General features: G+C 34.7%; 1 protein-coding gene across 1 annotated transcript in view; it reads left to right on the top strand.

Annotated features, from left to right (window-relative positions):
* The window catches only part of LOC115446872 (lachesin), an 89142-nt gene extending 80363 nt beyond the window's left edge, over positions 1-8779 (top strand). The window contains exon 11 of the mRNA XM_030173680.2: positions 5906-8779. Within this exon, the coding sequence (XP_030029540.1) occupies positions 5906-5982 (77 nt within the window). The 3' untranslated portion in view covers positions 5983-8779. The remainder of the gene's footprint in view (positions 1-5905) is intronic.
* Positions 8780-22706: the final 13927 nt, after the last annotated feature.

Genomic DNA, 22706 nt, shown 5'->3' with positions numbered 1-22706 from the left:
AAGCAACAATTAGGATGTAAGGTATGAAAATTTAATTATAATTTCGCAAATGGGGAATGTTATACAATGTTAATAAGTTACGCCTAACTCTTGATGTATCTCATTTGAGTAATAATTGTTAAGAACATTAAATAAATAAAAAATGGGATAATGTAATGGTGATATAAAATGATTTACTTATGATCAAGTTTTCCAAAGCTTTTTCTATTCTAAAACCAAAAAGCATAAGATAGAATTTAATCCCACCTAGATAAAAGTGTTTATAATTCCATCCATTATACCTTGTTTACCGCATAAACGAATTATTATCCATCAAACAAGCAGACTAAAGCGCATAAGCCTCAATACGAGTCTCAAAGGGAACCCTTACTTACCTTTTTGTCCTCTTTGTTACGCGATACTGCATTATTAACGTCTTGTGGTTCACGTTCAGTGGGGCGGAGCGGCGCGGCGTCTTGGATAGGTTCCGGATATGTAAATATTGAGGTAATGTATTACTTTTTAAGCAGTGTATGATAATACAAAATAATCTTATTCCTTACTAATATAATAAATGCGAATGATTGTGGAAATTTTTAGATGTTTGTTAGAAGAAAAGGCAGTAACCGCTGAACGAATTTGAGTGAAGTTTGACATACGGATAGATAATGTTTTAGATTAATATTATGCTCTTTATTCCGGTAATGTGCTCCCGTGTGAACTATTTGATTTTTTATATTTTTTTTTAAGTATATAACATTTCATTGTGATTAGGGATTTTTGTAGTGGGGAAGGCGAAAACGAAGCGGCCAGCAACACCTAGTTAAACATATAGCCTCCTTATACTAACAGGAGTTTATATAGGTTATAAACTAAGGTCTTTGATTCGAACCTAGGTGGGAAATCCCATATGAGGATCACCGCCTGGCTCTATCTTTGTAAATATTCATAGACACTAGTCGTAGTATGCTGTAAAGACCTTTGCCGGCTTACTACTACGAAAAAGGAACCCTAAAAATAATGCGCGTTGAGATGTCTCGCAAAAGCGTCTTCACGGCGATTGTTTCAATGACTCCCGCCTTTTATCTTTCGGCTTATATACTTTGTTTGAAAGGGTAATATGCAGTGAAATATAGACGCGCAATTGAGCTAGTTCTGGTTTTAAGAACTAAAGTTTCGTGATGACAAGCCCGTAGTGCTGAACTGACTAATGCAGTTGGGTCGTTTGATGGTCGGCAACATGATGGGCACATCCACATTGGAAACGTAGATCGAGGCACTGTAGTTGTTTTTTTATGTTTCCTCAGTATCCATTCAGATACAAATTAAAAAGGCTAATGATAGGACAAGATCGCAAGTCGCTTTTATTGGAGAAGCCGCATACCATTTTCTAAAAATAATTTCAATGTGACAGTCTCTAAGTTAAAACTAATAATGCAGGACATAGGAATCGAACTAGCGCCTTGTTTTCCAAAGACCAATCACGCGTTGCGCCCTCGTGTTTATTTGTTAAGATAGTATTTGAATTATACATTTGGGTAATGAGAAAGAAAAACTAAACAAAGTTTGCAAGCTCGAGAATAATAGATAAATGTCTGTTGATCTAATTCTTTTTTTTCTCGGGTTTATATTAGTCAAAACGGAATACGAAAAATGGCTATAAATTTATTTTTACGTGGAGTATTATGTATATTGATATGTCAAAGTATTCTTTATTTAAATGCGCTAAACTCCCTACAGCTTCATATAAAAATACACCTACTAACTTCCTGACTCCAACGTAACAAAACTACGAGAAATAGAATAATAGTTTTCTTCCGTTTGAAACGGCTCACGTCTTTTCAACCCGTATGCGGTCTGCCCCACCCGCCCAAAGAGATTAAACATTCAAAGAGATCGCATACACACTTAACCCTAATAAATATTCAACTGAGGCGAGGGATCAATTCTTCCACAGAGGAAAAAGTGTTTCAACTCATGAAATAGAGACGAATGTCGTTTCTATGAAGGTTTTGGTGATAAATCGCGGATAACAAATATTTATCTTGCAGGATTCGAATCCGATGCCGTTCATAATGACATTTTAATCCACTGTGTTACGGTAGCATGTTGAATAACAAAATATGTATTCGAAGTAGCCGCGCAATCACTTAATAAGAAGGATATAACGGTAATTTTCTTTTCCAATAGTTGTGTTACTTTGTCGGGAATAAAAACTAAAACTGCTTAAAGATAAAGTATAATATGAAAACGCACCCAAGGAAGTAATAAAACTACATAAATATTACACATAAACATTGTTCATAAAATTGTCTTCCGATGCGAATAGAATAGATAAACATATCGGGTTATTTTTACAAATCCTTCGACAAGTTACGCTCAGTAACATTATACTGTATATTTTTATACAATACTGTTAACGTGTCCCAGCTTCGCACGGATAGCAGAGTATATTATATCTATTTTTTTTGACGGATAAAATATAAATGAATTGTACTCGTAACCTTTCTCTTATATATTTAATAAGGTAACCCAACAGCATATATTATATACTTAAGTCTAAAAAACATAGTGTTAAAGTATACGATTGACTGATATTCATGCCACTTACACGCATACATAATTCACAAATAAGATATAATAAACCTACCAAACAAAAATACTTGAATTGTAAAAATCCATGCGGTAGTTTTTGAGTTAACGTATTCAGATAAAGAGGGCGGGGGCTTTTGTTTTACAATATCCATATACGACCAAGGTAAAATAATAACCAGATGTCGCTAGGGACACATTAGGATGGCCAGAGACTGTCAATAACATTTTATGTGCTACTAGTGACACTTTAAATTGAACCGTGTAAAGTATCAATTTCTCCAACTATTTCGTGACGTCGCGCCGCACTGATCTCCGATATCGGTCGTAATTGTATACCGCCTGATACACAACTTGCGTTCCGTAAGTTGCCATACATATACAAAAGTAAGTTAGAGAATGTTTTTCTATACAAACTCGTCCATAAAAGCCACGTAGTTTGTCCTGTGGCCCACAAGCAGACGGTGAAGCGGTGCTAATAAATACCCGTTTACCCACGGCTCGGTCCTGGCCATGGAATTAGAATTTATATGGAAGTGGTATTTGAGCTCGTAGAATTTACGTTATTTGTTTGTAAGCAATTATGGTATTGAGCGGCGATAGCCTAGTTGGGTGTGGAACGGACTGCCGAGACAAATGTCCGCAGGTTCAAATCCCAAGGGCACACACCTCTGACTTTTCTAAAAAATCATGTGTGTATTCTTTGTGAATTTATCGTTCGCTTTAACGGTGAAGGAAAACATCGTGAGGAAACCTGCACATCCGAGAAGTTCTCTATAGGAATTTCGAAGGTGTGTAAAGTCTACCAACCCGCACTAGGCCAGCGTGGTGGACTAAGGCCTAATCCCTCTCAGTAGTAGAGGAGGCCCGTGCTCAGCAGTGGGCAAGTATATAATACAGGGCTGATATTATTATTATTATTAATTATGGTATTTATTTCAAGGTAGATATAAACGTATCAGTGATTTGGTGATAAGAACAATCAAAGTTTGTAAGGAGCCTCTTTAAACATGACATTTAATGGCCTTGTTATAAAAATAAAATAAAATTTAACTCATTTATAATAAATTGCTAACGATTTCCGAAGTAAATGCTAATAGTTTATACTTAATACAATAAGACCTGTGTAAAAAATCTGATGGGAAAATATTCCACTATCACAACAGAAACAATAAAAATATTGATGCACACATTTTTATGAACATGGCGGCATATGGCAACCCTAGTCAGTCAGGTATTAGTTAACTGACTTCGTCTCGTCACTACCATGGCCCTGCACTACAGTCTAAAGAGAAAATTTTCATGTCACTTCGCTAGTCCATAATTCTGTAAATTTCCACTAGTAAACAGTCGGACATATACCCACATGTATTATTTTTATTGTAATGTTTTTATGCTCTCCATGTAGGGAGTCACCTGCAAATGAGGTGTTATTATAGTATTTTCGGAAATATTATGATTTAAAAATGTGCCAGATACAGGTGTAGCAATTTTTTTTCAACAGATGGGCTGCCCGGAGTGCTCATGAGCTATAAAAAACCGTATTGTATTTTCATTTCATGTGTAAATAAAACTATAGTACACAAAGTTTTACTCGCGGCTCCATTCGCGCGATTGCACTTCCAGGTAAAAAGTGACATATTGCGTTCACGGATAATATAGTTTCCTATTTGTCAAAATTGATTAAGTAGTTTTAAAGTTCCATGCAAAATTTCCATTCTTTATTTTACTCGCTTTGAGAATGAATTTTCAAAAATCCTATCTTGAGGTTCCGTTACGTCATTTAAAGAGCCTTTATGCAAAATTAATGCTTCCACATCCAGAGGTTTCGGCTGTATGTGAATCGATGTCAACTTGCCAGTTTCTTCTTTTATAATATTATATATCATATAATGACTTATTGACTTATCAATGAAAATAAAGTAGGTCTGATTCTACTGCTTTTATATGGATTTCTAAAGGCATAACTCCAACAGCCGACTCTCTTGTTGGATTGTTACGTCTACTCTAATTAATACAGCTAATTAATCAGAAAAAGTTATACGATATCTGGGAGATTATATAATAAAAAAAAAGGAGGGGACGAAGCGACTTTTATATATTTTTACAAATTTTCAAAGACAATTATTCCAACTTTAAATGTTTTTGTAACAATATACTTGTTTTTCCTTGTTTCGTAACATAGCTGACTTAAGAGTTTAATATTCTTACTTATGTAATAATATAATAAAGTTATCTGAGTATTTTTACCTGTTTTTAAATATCATTTAACCTTGCAAGTACTTTGGATGTTCATTCATGTTTTATGCGGGTTGATGAGTTATCATTTTTATTGTATGTCATTTATGTCCTGTAATACAATAAGTTACGAGAAGTGACGTCATTAGGGTCCAAACGTGTTCTTCTTAAGATTGTATAAGCTCCATAACCTTATTTAAATCTGTATAAATATCGAACGAAACCCAAAAGAAAATGATATTTTCCTTATAATTTAGAATGCCGCGTCGTATTTTCGAAATGCAATAACACACTTTAATACATTTTTATAGCAAAATAAAGGAAACCATGCATCGTTAATATTTTACGCAAATATCATTTCACATTACAGATGCCGAAATCTCATTCGGTGAGGGCATTTTATTTGTGTCTGTTTACGTTTATGCCGTCGTTTGCATTCCCAACATCTCCCGTATTGGGCTTACGAGAATTTTTATAGACGCTTAAGGCCACTCCGTTCGCATATTTTGAATCAATATCATAAACGTTTACATTCATTGTCTACTTATTTATATTTAATATCTTTCTTACTTCCTGGAAGATGTACGTTGTGTACGGAAATTTGAATTTATCTTGTGATAACTTTGGTTTAAACAGTTTAGAAGTTTAAAATGTATTCAATTAAAATCAATTTATGTTCAATCGGCTCAATTTTTGTAAACTCTTGTGGGCCGTCTAATGAAGAATACAGTTTTATAATAATAAACTAATAACTTATTGCAACAAAAATACATAATATATATTATTACTTTAGCAATAATTGGCATATTTGAGTTAAGCATTGTATTAATAGTGCTACTTAATATTATAGTGGTATCCAACGAGATAATTTGTTCTAATTATTATTCTAAGCTAAACCCAGCTAACATATTACGAATATTACAATTTGTATAATTAAAACTGACCTTTAAGAATTAAAGTGTTATTTAATTTAATAAAAATATTATTTGATTATATTCATACATTTAAAGGAGTTTACTAACAATAAAAGATTTGTATTGTGACAAGCTTTAACTTTAAGTTGTTTCTCAATGTTATCTCTGTTTGTTTGTTGCAGGTACAAGAAGTGTCCATTGCTGGCGACAGTCGATCTGGGCGGTGGTGCTTTTCTTCCAAATGGATCTTATAGTTTGATTCCAAACACTCCAAATGTTATGTCTGTCCTTTCTTCGTTGTTACTATTTGCGTTGAACTCTTTTATATGATTTATGCACACAGGAAACTTTGTGACCGCGGTCATTGTTGTTTCCATATTATATAAGTGTAAGTTAATAAACTAAACATATCATCCTGAAATTTTTGTGTCATATCCCAATGTGAGAGTTTGAAAAAATATATTTATATACGTTTTATTCGCTGAAACGTGTAGGTGTTAAGAACGTGCATAAACTATTCCTTTTGTACCATTTTGACCTAATCATTTGTAATTTAGAATCAGAATTAGATAAACTTCTAAACATCGTACGATATTTCATGCTAATAGCTTTCAGATTTGGAGTAGGAAACGAAAAGGATACCGAAATTTTAAAATGGATTATAAAATGAACTTTTTGCTATTTTATGAGTTATCGTGGCTTCCTTAGTTTATATTTTGTTAAAAGATGTGAGACATATTTAGACCCCAATCATTATATCCGCTCTATACAAAGTTTTATATCTATAAATGCATCCCTTATGATCAAGTCATAAAAGCAACAAAGAACCAACTATTCACTCGCTTAATAATACTTTTTCGAAAATTGTTATTTTCGCTATCATATTTGTTAAACTATTTTTTAAAAGGATAGCATAAAATATGAATTATGTATTTAATCATATCGTTTTAACTCAGATGGAGACATGGAGTTAAGGTTAACCTTGGCTATTTAAAAAGACTACGAAATGTATGAAGACATATCCAGGAAGCTTTTTAACTTGTGAATGTTAATAAATATTAAAATGTACCCTATCCGAGAGTAGAATAGTTTTATGTTATTATTCATGAACCCCAGCGAGGTAACGCGTACATTTGCATTTTAAACCGCGCATACATCAACTATTTTTACATCCATTGTCCTCTAACGTTCTAAGCTTGCAGGCTTCCATACCCATCATGTTACGTGCCAAAATAATCGTACAAATAAATTACGGATTTTGAGTCTAGATAAACGTTTTAAACTATCTTGGCTTGAAATTTGTATATTTAATTTAGAGTTAACGCGGCTTCGCTTGCGTTGATACTTTAAACCTAGGTTTAGAATCTGGCTCTACCCGGGCTCTAGTCTGTATGCCAAAGACTTAAGTCTACACACAAAGCTTCGTATTTCATTTAGGAACTTTTAAGGAAACTACGTATTTCTACTTTAAATGCCGGTTACCCTCTGATTATTTTTCTGGTACAACAGATGTTTATAGGTGACCTACCATAAGGTAGTCTACATATTTGCACTCTTTATATAAAAAATTGACTTAATACACAACGTGTTTAGAATGTGGTACAAACTCAGTGCAGCACAGAGTCTGTCAAAACTGTTAATCGCCTTGCGAACATATTGAGTGTCACAAGATTCTAAATGTCGCCAAATACCTACGAAGCTTTATATAGGAACTATAAATCCTCAGAATTTGATCCAAACTTTTAATTTTAATGAACTAAATCCCGGTCATTTTCAAGTGGAACTAAATTGAATTTGACCTAGTATTTAAATAATAAAGAGAGACAAACACTAAAAATATCCAACCGCTTTTTCAACGGCCCGATTTTTCACCGTATTCATTGTGCAAACACAGAGTAAATTTATTATGGATCTAACGTAGCCTCGTGATTTAGAAACTCTATAATTGTGAAATATTTTAAAGGTTTATCAGGACAATCGGCATTCTCTTGTCCCGGTTAATTCATTTAAGTTCATATGTTTGGTTTAACTTTGATGCCAATCATTAAAACTATAAATGAGGTGCATATCAAAGCAAATGTTTTGACATGTAACTACTGGAGTGTAGTTATACAAATTTTGTTATTTGTTATACTTAGTTTAATTTATGTCAAATAGTTTATTTTATAAATTGTTATAGTATATGGTGGTATGTTTTATGTTTTTGTTGTTGTTAATAGTCCCGCCAGTTCGCATTGGATATATCCTGTAATAAATGACTGTGTGTGTGTATATTGGAAAAATAATAAATAAATAATTTGTATCACTACATGATAATAGTAAATCAGGCAGAATATGTTACCACGTCTTTTATACAAGGTAGAAGTGGTCAGCTCGGTCGGTCGACGATAAAAAAATCAATCACAAAGATTCCCTTATTTATCTCTAAATTATACATAACACGAATATTTTGGATGTTCTCGAGGTATTGGCTCTTACTTACCATCGAGTGACTCATTTTATCATTTACCTTCCTCTAAAATAACATTCTAGGCTCATCACATTCTATTGCAGTTATTATTAATTCAATGCCCTCTTGACGATATTAAGTTTATTCCAATATTATATTAATAGCTTAGTTCAAATATTCTGTAAACCTTTAGTGTAAATTTTATCCGATGTAATATTTTATGTTAGTTGTGGTTGCCTGTAACTGGCTAATATTATTTGAGTGTTTGTTTTCTTCTGTATTATTAATGTTTTACCCACTGGCGATTTAATAAAATAAAAAAAATAAATATTCCCTGATATTCCTTAAAAATATTTTACACTCAAATCCATTTCAGTTGCAATTTCTGTACATTGATTAAGAGCTAGACGTAAGTAACCAAGCTTGACCCACACGCTTGAATTTGTACATATATATAGTGCACAAATATATCTCCTTAACATAACAGTTAACTAGATTGTAAAAATGTAATGTAAGAGATTTTATCCTTAGTGTTACGTTACGTAACGTGTACAGTTGTGTGATTCTAACAATGTAAATAAATATATAATAAATAGACGTAACATTTTGTCGTATTTTTATTCCTACGACTACATAGTACCCGATAATATGGTGTAGTCTAGTATTAGTATAGAATATTAAAGGACTTTTTGTTTGATAATTACCAAAATTGTAACAGTACGCTTTACTAGGTGTACAATTAGCAACAAAAGTATCTGAAATAATCAATCAATAAACTTTTTTTTCACTAAAACAAACTCTAAAGGGTTTACTTACATTGAAATTTAAATAATATTTCAATTGTAGTTAATGTGTAAAAGCGTTTTGAAGAGTTTGTTTAACCACTTTAATGGGTGACTGTACATTAGCTAACCCCAGAACACTAAAGAATGGAAAAGATAGAAATTTAAGAATGAGTAGTAGAGATTAAATCACTTATAACTTATAAGTAACGTCACACTCACCTTTCCAGTCCGTATAAATCAGCATATTCTATGAAAAGGATAATACATTCTCTATTAAATATGTATTTGAAACGTATTTATTATTTCCCATATTTATAAGGGAATTAAATTAATTTTTATTAAAGAATTCTGCTTTAGATCATGGAAGTCGAATAAGCAAACGCAACCAGTTAACATGCTTATTATTGCCTCGCGAAGAGTCGGCTTAATATTAAAATGAGTTACAGTAGAAATGCTCTGTAATCCGGCTATTTGCAAGGCAAAGTCAGTTAGTTTAACGTTTCTAGAGTAGCATTAAGTTATTACGAGTGCAGTTTTCCTTTATGTTGCGAAGTTGTTTCTTAGATTTTCTGCCTTTAAGTAAATTCGAATTATTTATTGAGTAGGTACCAACATTGGATATCTGATTTATTATCTGATTCACTTTTTATTAGGGGCATACTACCCACCTTTCCTTTCTCTTCTTAACCTTAAATATAATAGAACAAGAGATATATTAACGTGATCAAATCTGTTGATCTCTATTTATTCTTTCGTGACCTGATACAAAATCCATTCTTGTTTCGAAAACAGCCGTTAAAAGTATCTCAGCATTTACTGAGCATTCTTTAAAGAAAAATTCGTTAGCGCTGCCCCACTCGCCCTGAATTCCGATTGGAAAAAGACAAAGAACCGATTGTGGGGGTTGAAATAGGGAATCAATTAAAGCGGCCATCGATTCACTTCAAGATAACGTCCGTCAGGGAAAGGAATCGGGTGATAACGGCCTCTCGCGCCGGATTCGACCTTTTAATTATTTTAAGAGTGTATTGATTGGAATTATATACTGATGTTCTTGGGGCAAGTGAGATAAGGCGAGTCTTAGAGCTACGCTATAGAGATATTTGTCTACAGTAAGAGCCAGATGCCTCGATCGGATACTGTTTTCTGGTCACGGGATAGTGACGCCGCTGCACTAGATGGTAATTGTTGTGAAGTCCAGAGTGTGGACTAACGAGGGAAGGTTACCCCCTACCAGGCGACACAATTATGCCGGCCTGTTGGAATCGGATATACACAGGCTAATCTCGGAACACGTCACGTGGGCCACTATGGCGGTGTATGGTTAGTGACCATTCTAATCGTTAACTTATACCATGTAGAGCATATCGGAGAATTTAAAAAAAATAATAACAACCCTAGTAAAAACAAGTTCATTATAAATAGTTTAATATATTATTTTAATGTAATAATATTCATTTAACAATAGCTATTATAAATGATTAAGGAACTTATATTACATTTTCCTTTTTTACTTTACTAGCTACGAATCAGCCTCTCTTTAATTGGGTTGTTACCGAAATCCTCTCACGCAACACACGATAAAACCAATGAAAAAAGATTTATACAAATAAATTGCATATATCCAATAACGCAATCTCATTGCAAATAAATTTACCAATTAATTGTCTGATCTCAAATGTCACTTGATTAGTCCGTAAACAGCGTGTACTACTACATTCCGTATATTAATTAAGCCGTAAGGAATGTGCTTTGAATAATCTATTTGAAAGGAGACTGCAATTGTTAACATGTAAGTAGTTGAGTTATTCTTTGTAAATTATCGCTTGCTTTAACGGTTAAGGAAAGCATCGTGAGGAAACCTGCGTACCTGAATAGTTCTCTATAGAAATTTTGAAGGTGTGTGAAGTCTATCAATCCGCACTAGACCAACGTGATGGATTAAGGCCTAATCTCTGTCAGTAATAAGAAAGGCCCGTGCTCTGCAGTGGGACAGTTATAATACATGGCTAATATTATTATTATATTGTACCTTTACTGCGGGAAATCCCGGCATTAAGGCCGATCCTCTTGGAAGGCTTGCGTGGGGACATGGCTCCAACACATAGAGGCCCCTTTAAGATACATTTCTCTAGTTGGTGTGTACAACACGTTACAAGTACTCTCTCTGTCTGTACTTACAGAGGAAATACAGCCAAAACAGCGCTTGCAAGGTGCAGGGTCTATTGGAGAAAAAAGCGAATAATACTGGGTCTACGGATGGGATCCAGCTGGACTGATTACTAGCCTATTGATTGAGATAACGGGATGCCTGCAAAGTAATATTTCTCAATCATTTGTATTGACCCCCACTAGATGAGAATGCCAAAAGTGGCGTAAGCCAAGGACGCAAGATCGGTGTAGGTGGTTTAAGGGTGTCGAGAGGTGTGCTGGAGCGGTTATTATTATTATACGGCGATGGACTCATCACCACATTATTGGGAAGAAATACTCACGGCGGAAAGTGGGTGCACCAATTGCGTCTCTGCCTACCCCTTCAGAGTTGAAAGGCGTGTGTGTTATTATCATTATATATTAGATTATTCATCTAAGTACCTCAGTCTAAACATAGAAAACACATACCATATATAATACAAATCTGGATAACTTAACAGTATGGAAATAGCTGCAGACGCCGCCGCTGCGGTTGCTCCTGTCAATTAGACGTGCTCCTGCGAAGCCTCCCGTTCTAAAAGGGGAAGCCGAACTAATACGCGCTTGCATTTATTTTATATTTGGCTTGTGTTAAGACAGATCTGATTTGAGGGTAAAATTGCATTAGAATATTTGAAGGCTGCGGTTAAGTGTTAGAATGATATTATTTTAAATATTAGTGTGCATCTGTTTGTTATGTAGAGCGTGTGGTAGTTAACTCTCCACATATTTTGACCTCGACTGCATAGGTAAAAAATATGCCATAGTGGAAAAAGTCTCTCTTCTAGTGGCTGTTGAGAACTAAGTCGCAGATTGAGGACATTCATCATCATCATCATTTCAGCTGGGAATCGTCGACTGCTAGACACAGGCCTCCCCCATTGAGCGCCATAGGGACCGGTTCTGGGCTGCCCTCATCCATCGAACTCCGGCGACCCTCACCAGATCGTCGGTTCATCTCGTGAGGGGCTGCGTACGCTGCGTCTCCCGATTCGTGGCCGCCACTCCAGAACTTTTCCGCCCCAACGGCCATCAATTCTACGAGCTATATGCCCGGCCCACTGCCACTTGAGTTTCGCAAGTCTAAAAATTTATTCTGAAGACATTAGTTCATTAATTAAAACCCCAACGAAAAAGTCACTCGACTAACGCCCCCACCACGTCCTATACATAATGGCAATGTATTAAGATTGAGTTACACTTATGAATTTTTATAATCCAGTATTGGCTGCTGTTATTAAAATCAGAACACTATAATACTCGCGTACTGTGTACCATAAATATACAAAACGATAGTAAACAGTCAAGCGCAAACTCAGGAACGAACCTTGTAAAGTATATTGTCTAGTATATTTTTACTAAAACTACAACAAAAATTCCGCCTTAACTCGCTTTACTCACAAAAACCGATAGAAATTTCGCAACAAAAAATATCGTTATAAATATATCACAAGTAATTTTATCGCTGTGTCCATACCCTCGTGTAATGCACGAGCGGTTACAGTGGCGGGTGGGGGGTCGGGGGGTCGGGGGGTCCACCCACGGCCGACACTTGTAAAATTTCGCGCTCGGTTGCGCGCCTTATCTGCCTTGCGACGATATCTCATGATTCTTGGATATATTGTGTACTCTTTATATGATATAAAATGTATGGAGACAAAGTCTAGATTTTGTCGGTACATTTTGAGTTTATTCGATTAGATAGGTTTCAGATTTTTTGATAAATCTGTGTACATATTTCTAGGTACTTTATTCTTATCCTTACTATTACTGAGATGTATTTTAAAAGAACATCATTTTTGTAAGACGTGGCACACCCTCGCAACAGTTTTTTACGCAGCATGAATTTCTCCATCGGGTTGATAAGTATTTTAAAGAAAACTAGCGCGGCGCAGCGGTAATTGGCAGCTTTGCTATTGCAGTTCATATATTAAGTTTATATTACCGAAAGCCTAAATTCCTTCTCCAATTCCAATCCTTACTCTACCACCGTAAAAGTCGATCTTTAACCTATAATTCTTATAGTATAGTGGATGGGTCACCATCAAGTGAATTGCGAATTTACTATACACCTATGGCTAATTACTTTCCCACACATATTGTAAAAATCCACAAGTTACATCACAAATTAGTTCCTAGCAAGAATTAGCGTGAATGTAAAACGCGAACTACGCGAAATCGGTTACTTTAATTAACTGGAGGCATCCCGCACAATACTGTTGACTGCTAACTGATTTACTCGAATGATACAGCGCAGATTCCCATTGTGGGACGATTTACAACATACGATCTGAGTCGTGTCAGAAGCCTGCTTATTTATATATGATTTTGAGGTAAGATAATGTAAAATAAATACTTTTTATCCCCGTAGCTGGAAACTAGAATGTAAAATATATAAAATTATTTTACTCAAAAAGATTATGATGTGATTAATTGTATGACAATTTAACTGGTTTTAATAATGATTGGCCTTAGACCTTAATTTCTTCCTATTTAATTCCTTCCTGTTCGTTGTCAAAAATAAGACATTAGTAAAATATTATTAGATAGCTTTTGCCTGCTGTTTCGCCCGCGTGAAAAGTTATTCCGTTTGAACATTTTCCCGAGACAAAATTTATTTATAGCATTCAGGAGTAATATAGTTTCCTATTAGTGAAAAAAAATCTAAATCGGTTTAAAAGTGCCTGAGATTAGCGTGTTCAAACAAACTCTTCAGCTTTATATATTATATTAGTATAGGTTTTATAGTAAGCACAAATATGGCTATCAAACATATTAAGGGATGACCGTTCCTAAACTGATACTGACTATTAGAATTTATTTATTTAAATTCCGACAAACTATGTATCCACTGATCGTTGATTTAGTTTTTGTTTCTAAAGATTGCCCCTATCCTCTCGATAAAAGAACATGAAAAGTAACTACCTATTGAAATTACAAAAATGCTGAGCATAACAGAGCATCCAATTAATGTCCAATGCGTGTCGATTCGACAGATTAAACAAAAATATCCTTTGACAATATGGACACGCTTTGAAATATTAATAAATCATTTTTCAATAATTATTTTTGTGTAAATGCTTTCTAATACCGGCCCATGGTTGGTTCTTTATATACCATATGAACAATCTAACTAAATTCAAAACTCGATACATTATAAAAAACTATAAGTTATCACATAATTGGCCGGAACAAATATACATATTACATATAGTCGGTGCATAAGAAGGCGATACTTTTAGGAATAATAGACATGAGCGTGTACAAATTACAGAGAATTATTATCGTATCGTAGAGTGTAAGTAGTCGTATTTGTAATATATAAAGGAATTCTCGGCCCGTTTGGGGCCAGTTAGGCGTTGTTGTTAATTTGCCTATGATTTGTTACTGTTGCTAACTCACAAGTTATTGCCTTTTGGTTATCAACAGCTTTGTTCAGATCGTGATAATTTACTCATATAATAAAGATATTCACTAATGATTTTACATTGTTTCGATGGTCTAGTACTCGATAACGTAGTTTTTTTGTATGCACGATACGATTTCTGCTCTAAAGTCCCGGGTTCGAATCGGCCAACGTGATATTAGATTGTTCTTCTCAGTTTCATATTGTTCCCGATATGGTGATAGGCTTGCCTTCTATCATATTATTGCAGGGGGCTATCAACTGTCAGTAATATACCTGTATAATCCATATTCCTGTTGTGACCTTACGGATAGACGGCAGCGTGGCTGGTAGGCCTCACGCTGCCAATGATGTCGAGGGCGTCCTTCGGTACGCGGGGTTTTCGAACCTCCTCCTTAGCCCTAACAGCACAAGAAGAGACGGGCTGCACTAAGCGATGCCGCACAGAAACTTTTGCGGACGAACAGTAGACTCTCTCCGTCAGAAGAAGGCCACACCAATATGCACCTAAGAAGGCCACCGTGTTTGGAAAATTTCAATTCTACTTTTATGAAACTCCTAATAAGGAGACCATAGTTGAGAACAGCTTATTTAACAGATACACATTTTCTTTCACCAACAAGACAGTTTCATCTTTCATTAATTAAAATACATTAAAAACGAATGAAAAGACTTGAACGTCGCGTGGTTTTGTGCCTCGTTTGTTGAAAAGGCAAGAAATAAAGTAAATACGCTCCCTGCGGATGAATCCTCGACTGAATTACGTAAAGCTGAATGAGAGTTCAAAACTGACCGCTAATTTCTATGTAGGTATCATTTCAATAGGTATCTTGATTTTACGTGAAATTCGTATATCCGCTATTTTATTTGCCCCCATATCTTTGATCTCTGAATGCTCCCTCTTTTGGGCTTAGCTAATTGTAATTTTAAAAGTTTTGCTTGCGAATTATAATAGTACATTTAACACTTCCTGCTTACTCCTCAGTTAAAATGCATCAGGTATGCCTTATTTAATTAAAATATAAACAAATACTTGAAAACTCCGTAAAATTAAAAAACCGTATTAAATCATACACTTTGATTTGCTGTTAAAAAATCTTAAACACAATTAACATGTATAAATATTTTTCATTTAACACTTTAATATTATTTATATTGCTTATTATATTATTTTTTTCATCCTAAAAATAAACGAAACATTTTTCAAATAATAATTCAAACTTATTGTTTGCGTTATACGTTTCCAAACCATGACAAAACAATAAGATTAAAATTTCATAAGCGCAGTGGAATAACAGACGCACACGACGGTACTCAATTCATGTGAATGGAAATATTAAACCTAAAGAAACAGTTATGTGTTCAATAAACCGTGATGTACAGACTCTAATACTCTTGTTATTGTACGGTCTAACCTCACCAATGGTTTTACGCTTCCGACCAATGAAAAGCATTTCAGCAAACCATCAGTCCTACATCCTTCGTGAAGCGCCAGCGTCGCCGTCACCCATGCCAAATTTCTACCAAGGGGCGAGGCATCGCAAACCAACGTGCAACCCAGAAATGTACCCGGGAGTCGATTGCCTCGCGCCCACAACCTGCAGGACAGTGTATCGCTATGGCATGAAACAGACAGAGTGCGGCCAAGCACAGCCCTCACAGCTATCAGGGGGTGTGATTGTCACGCTCCAAGATGATTCGTATCCTATCCGACCGCTCTTAGATGTGTCTACCACAAGTACCATGCCACCGTATGTCAACAAAACCCAGCCGGAGTCCGATAGCCACCCCGACAACACAAGGTGTGGTGATATCGCCAAATGTGAAGAACATAAATGGTCATAATAAACACTTTTTTCTAATAATTGAACTTTTTTTTGTTTAGCAACGTCGTTGATTTGGCTAATGGTAATGTCTAAAAAAAAAGCGGCGATAGCCTAGTTGGGTGTGGAACGGACTGCCGAGACGAATGTCCGCAGGTTCAAATCCCAAGGGCACACACCTCTGACTTTTCTAAAATCATGTGTGTATTCTTTGTGAATTTATCGTTCGCTTTAACGGTGAAGGAAAACATCGTGAGGATACCTGCACATCTGAGAAATTCTCTAAAAAAGAATTTCGAAGGTGTGTGAAGTCTACCAACCCGCACTAGGCCAGCGTGGTGGACTAAGGCCTAATCCCTCTCAGTAGTAGAGGAGGCCCGTGCTCAGCAGTGGGCAAGTATTATAATACAGGGCTGATATTATTGTTTATTATTAATGTCTAACTATCCACATAGATTCCACCACCCTCGTATGCAAGTATCAAGCTATTTATTTGATAGACTGATATGTGTGTGTGTATGTATTACATAGTGTTATATAAAGCTATGCAGTATGCGGTTATAATTGTATTGAGTATTTCTGTCGACAAACACTGTTATTACTTGACATTGTAGCCTGCATAAATTATACATAAACCTTGAAGTGATATTATGATGTTGTATAGCGACAAATGCTTTGTAGTGATAATGTCGCGCAGTAATAAAGTTCTCGTGGTGGGCTTGTTTGGACAAACATAACGCTTAATTCTCCCCGTCTTATCATCCATTGGTGATAGGATATTTGTATCTGTCCAAATAGGGACCACCGTACGCAAAGTGTAAAACCCGCCATAGTGTGCTACGTTCCGAATTCATCTTATGTATATCCGGTTTCGAACGAGCCGACACAACCGTGTTAACTGTTTCAGCCGGTACTCTATCTAGACTTCACTCCACTTATTAGGTGGTATGGAGTCACTTTGCCATATTAAAATTCGTGACGTTTATTTTGTCTACTTGTAATTATTTTTCTTCATAAAATGTAATTCCTATATGAATTTGATTTCATTCATAGTCAAACACTCTATAGAATCTGATATAAATTAATACATTGAACTAAAAATATAGGGAAACCATAGCCTATAGGTGCCCTTACTGCATCTCGTCTAGTCATCGTGGGTCCTCTACGCTTACGAGCTATAACATATTAATTATACATTTCATTTAATCTGTTAGTATACTATCAAATTTAATTAAACTGGTAGTTTATTGGCAAAAATATTCATACCCTATCAAAACAATTCACAGTTTACGATACAATAAGTTTAATTTTATTTTTCTTTGGCTTACTTCGAGATTAGTCATATATTTTGTTCATTATTCTTATTCTAAGCGGTATGTTCAAATCATGCTTCCAATTACTGCGACAATTTTACTACAATTGTATTTAGTACAAATAGCTCCCGTATGGCTTCGACCTGTCAAAACAGGAACTTGGAAACAAAATATTGTTCAGCTAGGTACGGAAACATCAGATTCAACAATTATAACCAAGAAGGAAACGACTATAAAACCAACAGTAACAAGAACAGTAATGACAGAATTGTTGAAAAAGATCAATGCAATAGAAGCAATAGTGTCAGCAATGGATGCAGAAGAAACAACAGCTAAACCAGCAATGTATAAACCTAAAATCGCTGGCACAGAAACCACAGACGCACAACCGGACTGGACCGAACCATCTGAAACAGTATATAAGTATGAAATGGGATTTGATTCATTGGAATCTTTGGAGAGTTTTGAAGTTCCTACGGTGTGTGTACCAATAAACGGCTTTCTTACTACTTGCCATATACTGAGGAATGCAGATGCAGCAAAGTTTACAAGTCCAGTGCACGGTACCATAAGTACTATGGGTCTTTTTAAAGGAGGTAAAGTGCCAGCGACACCATCCAACCTGCCCGAACAGTATCGATGCAGTAGCCACTCTATTTGTGAGTTATGGGATTGGGCGAAACAGCAACCTGTCGCGTGGTTTAGGCGTATCATTAATTCAAGTATTATGCCAGATTAATACTCAGTTGACTCGTGTATACAGTTTATTATAAGTTCTCTTTACAAATAAATATAAATACTCATGTGAATAATATGATTCTTTTCGTTAAATGCAGTATAATGCAAATATTGTCATGTATAAATATTTTCTATGATACACCAATGTCTGTAATATTACTCATATCAAACACTCTCAATTTTAATATCTTCCATACTTCCAAAAAGAGCAAAAAAATAATCCACGTCCGAAAATAGACACGTTATGATAAACCTAATTTCTTTTTCACCGGCTTATATTTTTCATATTCGAGGAGGCCGTATTTATTCGTATATAAAAACCGTAGCGTCGGAAACGTGCGTATATGAAGAAAGAGGATTTACCCTTGTCAACAAGCAGACGGCTGGCGTAATAACCGGGAACAACCGGGATAACAGCAACTCAATAAGACAAGCACGCGGACTTGCTACCAAACACCTTTCTAAGCTAGTGTTGGTGGACATAGCGATTAGGTTAAGTAAAAGATGATAAACGCCCCTGTCTTTACTGACAAGGACCTTTAACAGATATAAACATTATGTGCACAATATTGAGTAAAGATGAGGCAGAATTGTGGCAGTGTGTCTTAACTAGATGTTCACCAGTTGACCCAGAAACGTGACTTGCTGAAACCAACCCAATTCCACATTTTGAACCTTATACATCGGTCTCGGTCTAGTATTTGCAATCTATTTTGAATAACTAAGTAAAAATGGAAGAGGAAAACCATATCTTAGAATTAATCGTAACTGCGCAATGCGCTGCATTAGAAATCCTAAAATCAAATACGTGGTCTCATATTGCTCGGTAATTATATTTATCGTGTCTTCTAAACCATAAGTATTTATACAAAGTTGCTCGACAAATGGATAGTAATGCGATGGTATCTACCCATGAACGCGCGAATGTTAGAGACTTACCTAGCAACATTCCAATTCTAATTTTTAATAGGATTTACTAACAGGATGCAAATAAAACACCAATTACATTCCAAAAAAAGGATATTTACATCTAGCATTACCCTGGCACAAATCTACACCTGGCGGCACCGACTGTTTAGCAGGTGGTGAACCATGTAACCAGATTATTCTGGTGCTTGTTGTGTTTAATATATCTTCAGTTAACGGCATTATACTTCTTTGCGTCAGTTTCATTATGGACGTTGTCTGCGTTGTTTCTTCTACACATCCATAATAATCGTCTTCTGCAGAATCTATTCCACATATTTGAAGACGCTCATCTCTTCTTAGGCTTTGTTTTTTCTTTGTCTCGTATTTTAATTGTAGTGTTAATCCTTTCTCATGTGATACTTGATCTTTTATATTTATTTTTGAAGTATCTCTTGATTCTAACGATGTGAAATCTTCTCTTCTTTCTATTTTAATAAAATGATTGGTTTCCAGTTTTGTAACGTCTGATATAGTTTTTGATATTGGACTGAGTACCCGCAGAGGTATCGAATTCATGGAAGATAATATATTGAATCCTAGTGTTAAGAAAAAATATCTAATCATCGTTCGCGTAACATATTATATACGACAGTGAAGATTGTTCTTGAAATCCGAAAAAAACCGCTATAACTCTCTTCTTTCAAACAACTGCATTTTTAATCAAAACTGTTTGAATTCGATCACGCTCAAGCGGAACCATAACTGAAATTACTTGCAACGACTTCATAAAAATCTATACGCATAACTAGTTATTTCATATCGTTCCTTACCATTTTAATACCATTGCCACAGCAAATACGATTATTAGAAAAATGTTGAATATTAATAACAAAGAGCTAGATCTAAACACGATGTCGGGTCCCGGACCCGTGTCACAGGCGACTGACGGACGGACTAGTCGGATTATAACAAAGCTCGTCTCGGCCTCCATGGCATTGTGTATTTGAAAAAATTTAAACACGCCTGCGTGTTACATGGAATAATTAAGTCGAGCGGAATGATTCCGTGACTCTAAAATTTAAGCATTTTGAAAATTTTAGGTGCTTTGAAGTTTTGAGATTTTCAGCCCCAGTGTTATCTATGGTGTTTTTTAAAGGACCTATACGTTTAATTATATATGAAAATTACGTATAGAGTATGTAATGATGTTGAAACATCATTCCTCTGATAGATGCATATTCATAAACAGCAACATCATCACTCTTCAAATATTAAGCGTCGTATAGAACCGGGTACGTTTACTCTGGAACATTACAGTCCTTGTAAATCCGATTCCATAAATCAGTAGGTTGATTCCCTATGCTACTCGCGATAACACACCGTAAACGCGTGTTGTCAAAACAAGCTCTAAACACAAACGCGTTTCATACACGCGCCACGATGTGTAATTGAAAAATAGGTATTGTGAATGCCATACGATAGGTTGTCTATGCTTAATATTTTTATATTACGATGTGTTAATGCGTTCAGAAATCTTTCATCCCCTCGAATCGGCAAGTATCGGTTTTTGAAAAGGCTTTTTTGTTTGTATTCGTGATATTAAATGATGTAACTCGAATAAATCACTGCCAAACTTTATTTAATCCCATTTTTGTATATACTTAAATGTAAGAAACATGAAAGGAATATAAAAATAATTTAAAAGAAATTTCTGTAGACTGTGATTGTTTTCAAACGAAAAAATATAACTTCAAAATTATTGTCAAATGTCAATGTCATAGACTTATTTACTTGATTTGTTTACTAAAGCCACATTTTAAAAATTGAATTGAATTGATATATTTAATGCTACTGAAGATTTTACACGAATGCTGTTATATGAGTAATAGTAAATGCTGTTGTGCTAATGCAGTTTGTGCTAAATTGGCGCTAACAACGTATATTAAGAGGAATTCTACGGACCTGCCATCATAAAATTTGTTGCAAAATCGTTAAGGCATTAACTAAATTTTTTTTTTATTTAGTTAAATAATGTGACGAGGATGCCGTTTATCTGATGATAAGCGATACGACCGCCTATAAACAGTTACAATGCCATCCGGAACTTTGAATTGCAAAGCACTATGTGACGTTCCACAGTAGGTTTTCAGAATGAGACAAAGATTTTAGGTCTTATAAAGTAATTACGCTAGTTACAATTTCCTCTAAACTGGTACACATCAGTGCATGGACACAGTTTAACTTGGCTATAGAAACAGACATTGCCGTAGACACCTTATAACTATCAAGACAGACATTCACATATAACAGACTTACCACCAATAATTAAAATAAGTGTATATTGCCTATTAAACGTGATTTTTAAAAATGTATAGCTCTATTACCTAGTAACTTCTATTAGCCGATCAACCGGTATTAATCTTTTTGGAATAAAAAGTACTCTATTCAATCCACAGCTCACTGTCTAAGTACCATATTTCATACACATTCATTTAGTTATTAAGGTGAAACTGATTAATTAACAAACATTCAAACTCATGTATAGAAATTTTACTTATATTATGTTATCTAAGACTGAACAACAAATAAAAAATAAAACAAAAGATAATGTGTTGTTAAAACTGAGTATATTTTACTATTATTTATTTGGAATATCTTGCATTCCACTATCCTGTAAAAGTAAATAATTTTATTATTACATTTGATATTATCAGTTTTGTTAACATTAGTATTCAATGTAAGATGCCTTTGGTCTCCTAAAATAAAAAAGGAAGTGTTTGTGCAAACAATTTTAGATTCAACATGATTACATACTTTTGTATTTAATTGTTTAAAATGATTGGGATTACCTACATGAAATTTTTGCTTTGTTTCCCTGGATCGATATTCACATTTTGAAGATTTTGATATTTAATTTAAAGCTGGCTAAGCCCTTGATTAAGACCTCTACCAATTACTTATAACAACAATAATGTATAACTAGTAAAAATTCTTCAATAATCTTTATTGTTATCAAACTTTATAGGTACAAAACTTTCACCACAAAGAAACTACATAGTATTCATTGTAACGTACATAATTAAGAAAACATATTGTTTAAAAGATACCTTCATTAGTGTTTTATATTTGTTTGCCTATCTATTTACTAATAGAAATATTACATCGAAGTAATAAAAAATAAACTTGATTGACCTCAATTGTTGTCAAAAGTCGGGTTGCCAGTAGTAAAGTAGCTTATTTTTCACCGCTGAGCCCATAACACAAATTTGACTATCAAGATACAAAACATAGGTTTGAATATTAATTCGATCATTTAGGATTTATGTTTGTTTTGTTTCTGATAAGGTAGAAATATTATATTTGAGTT

This window comes from Manduca sexta, chromosome 26 (assembly GCF_014839805.1).
Source record: "Manduca sexta isolate Smith_Timp_Sample1 chromosome 26, JHU_Msex_v1.0, whole genome shotgun sequence".
NCBI classification, from domain to species: Eukaryota; Metazoa; Arthropoda; class Insecta; order Lepidoptera; family Sphingidae; genus Manduca; species Manduca sexta.
Note: the sequence above shows the minus strand (reverse complement) of the source record. Positions and strands in the feature narration are given on the sequence as shown.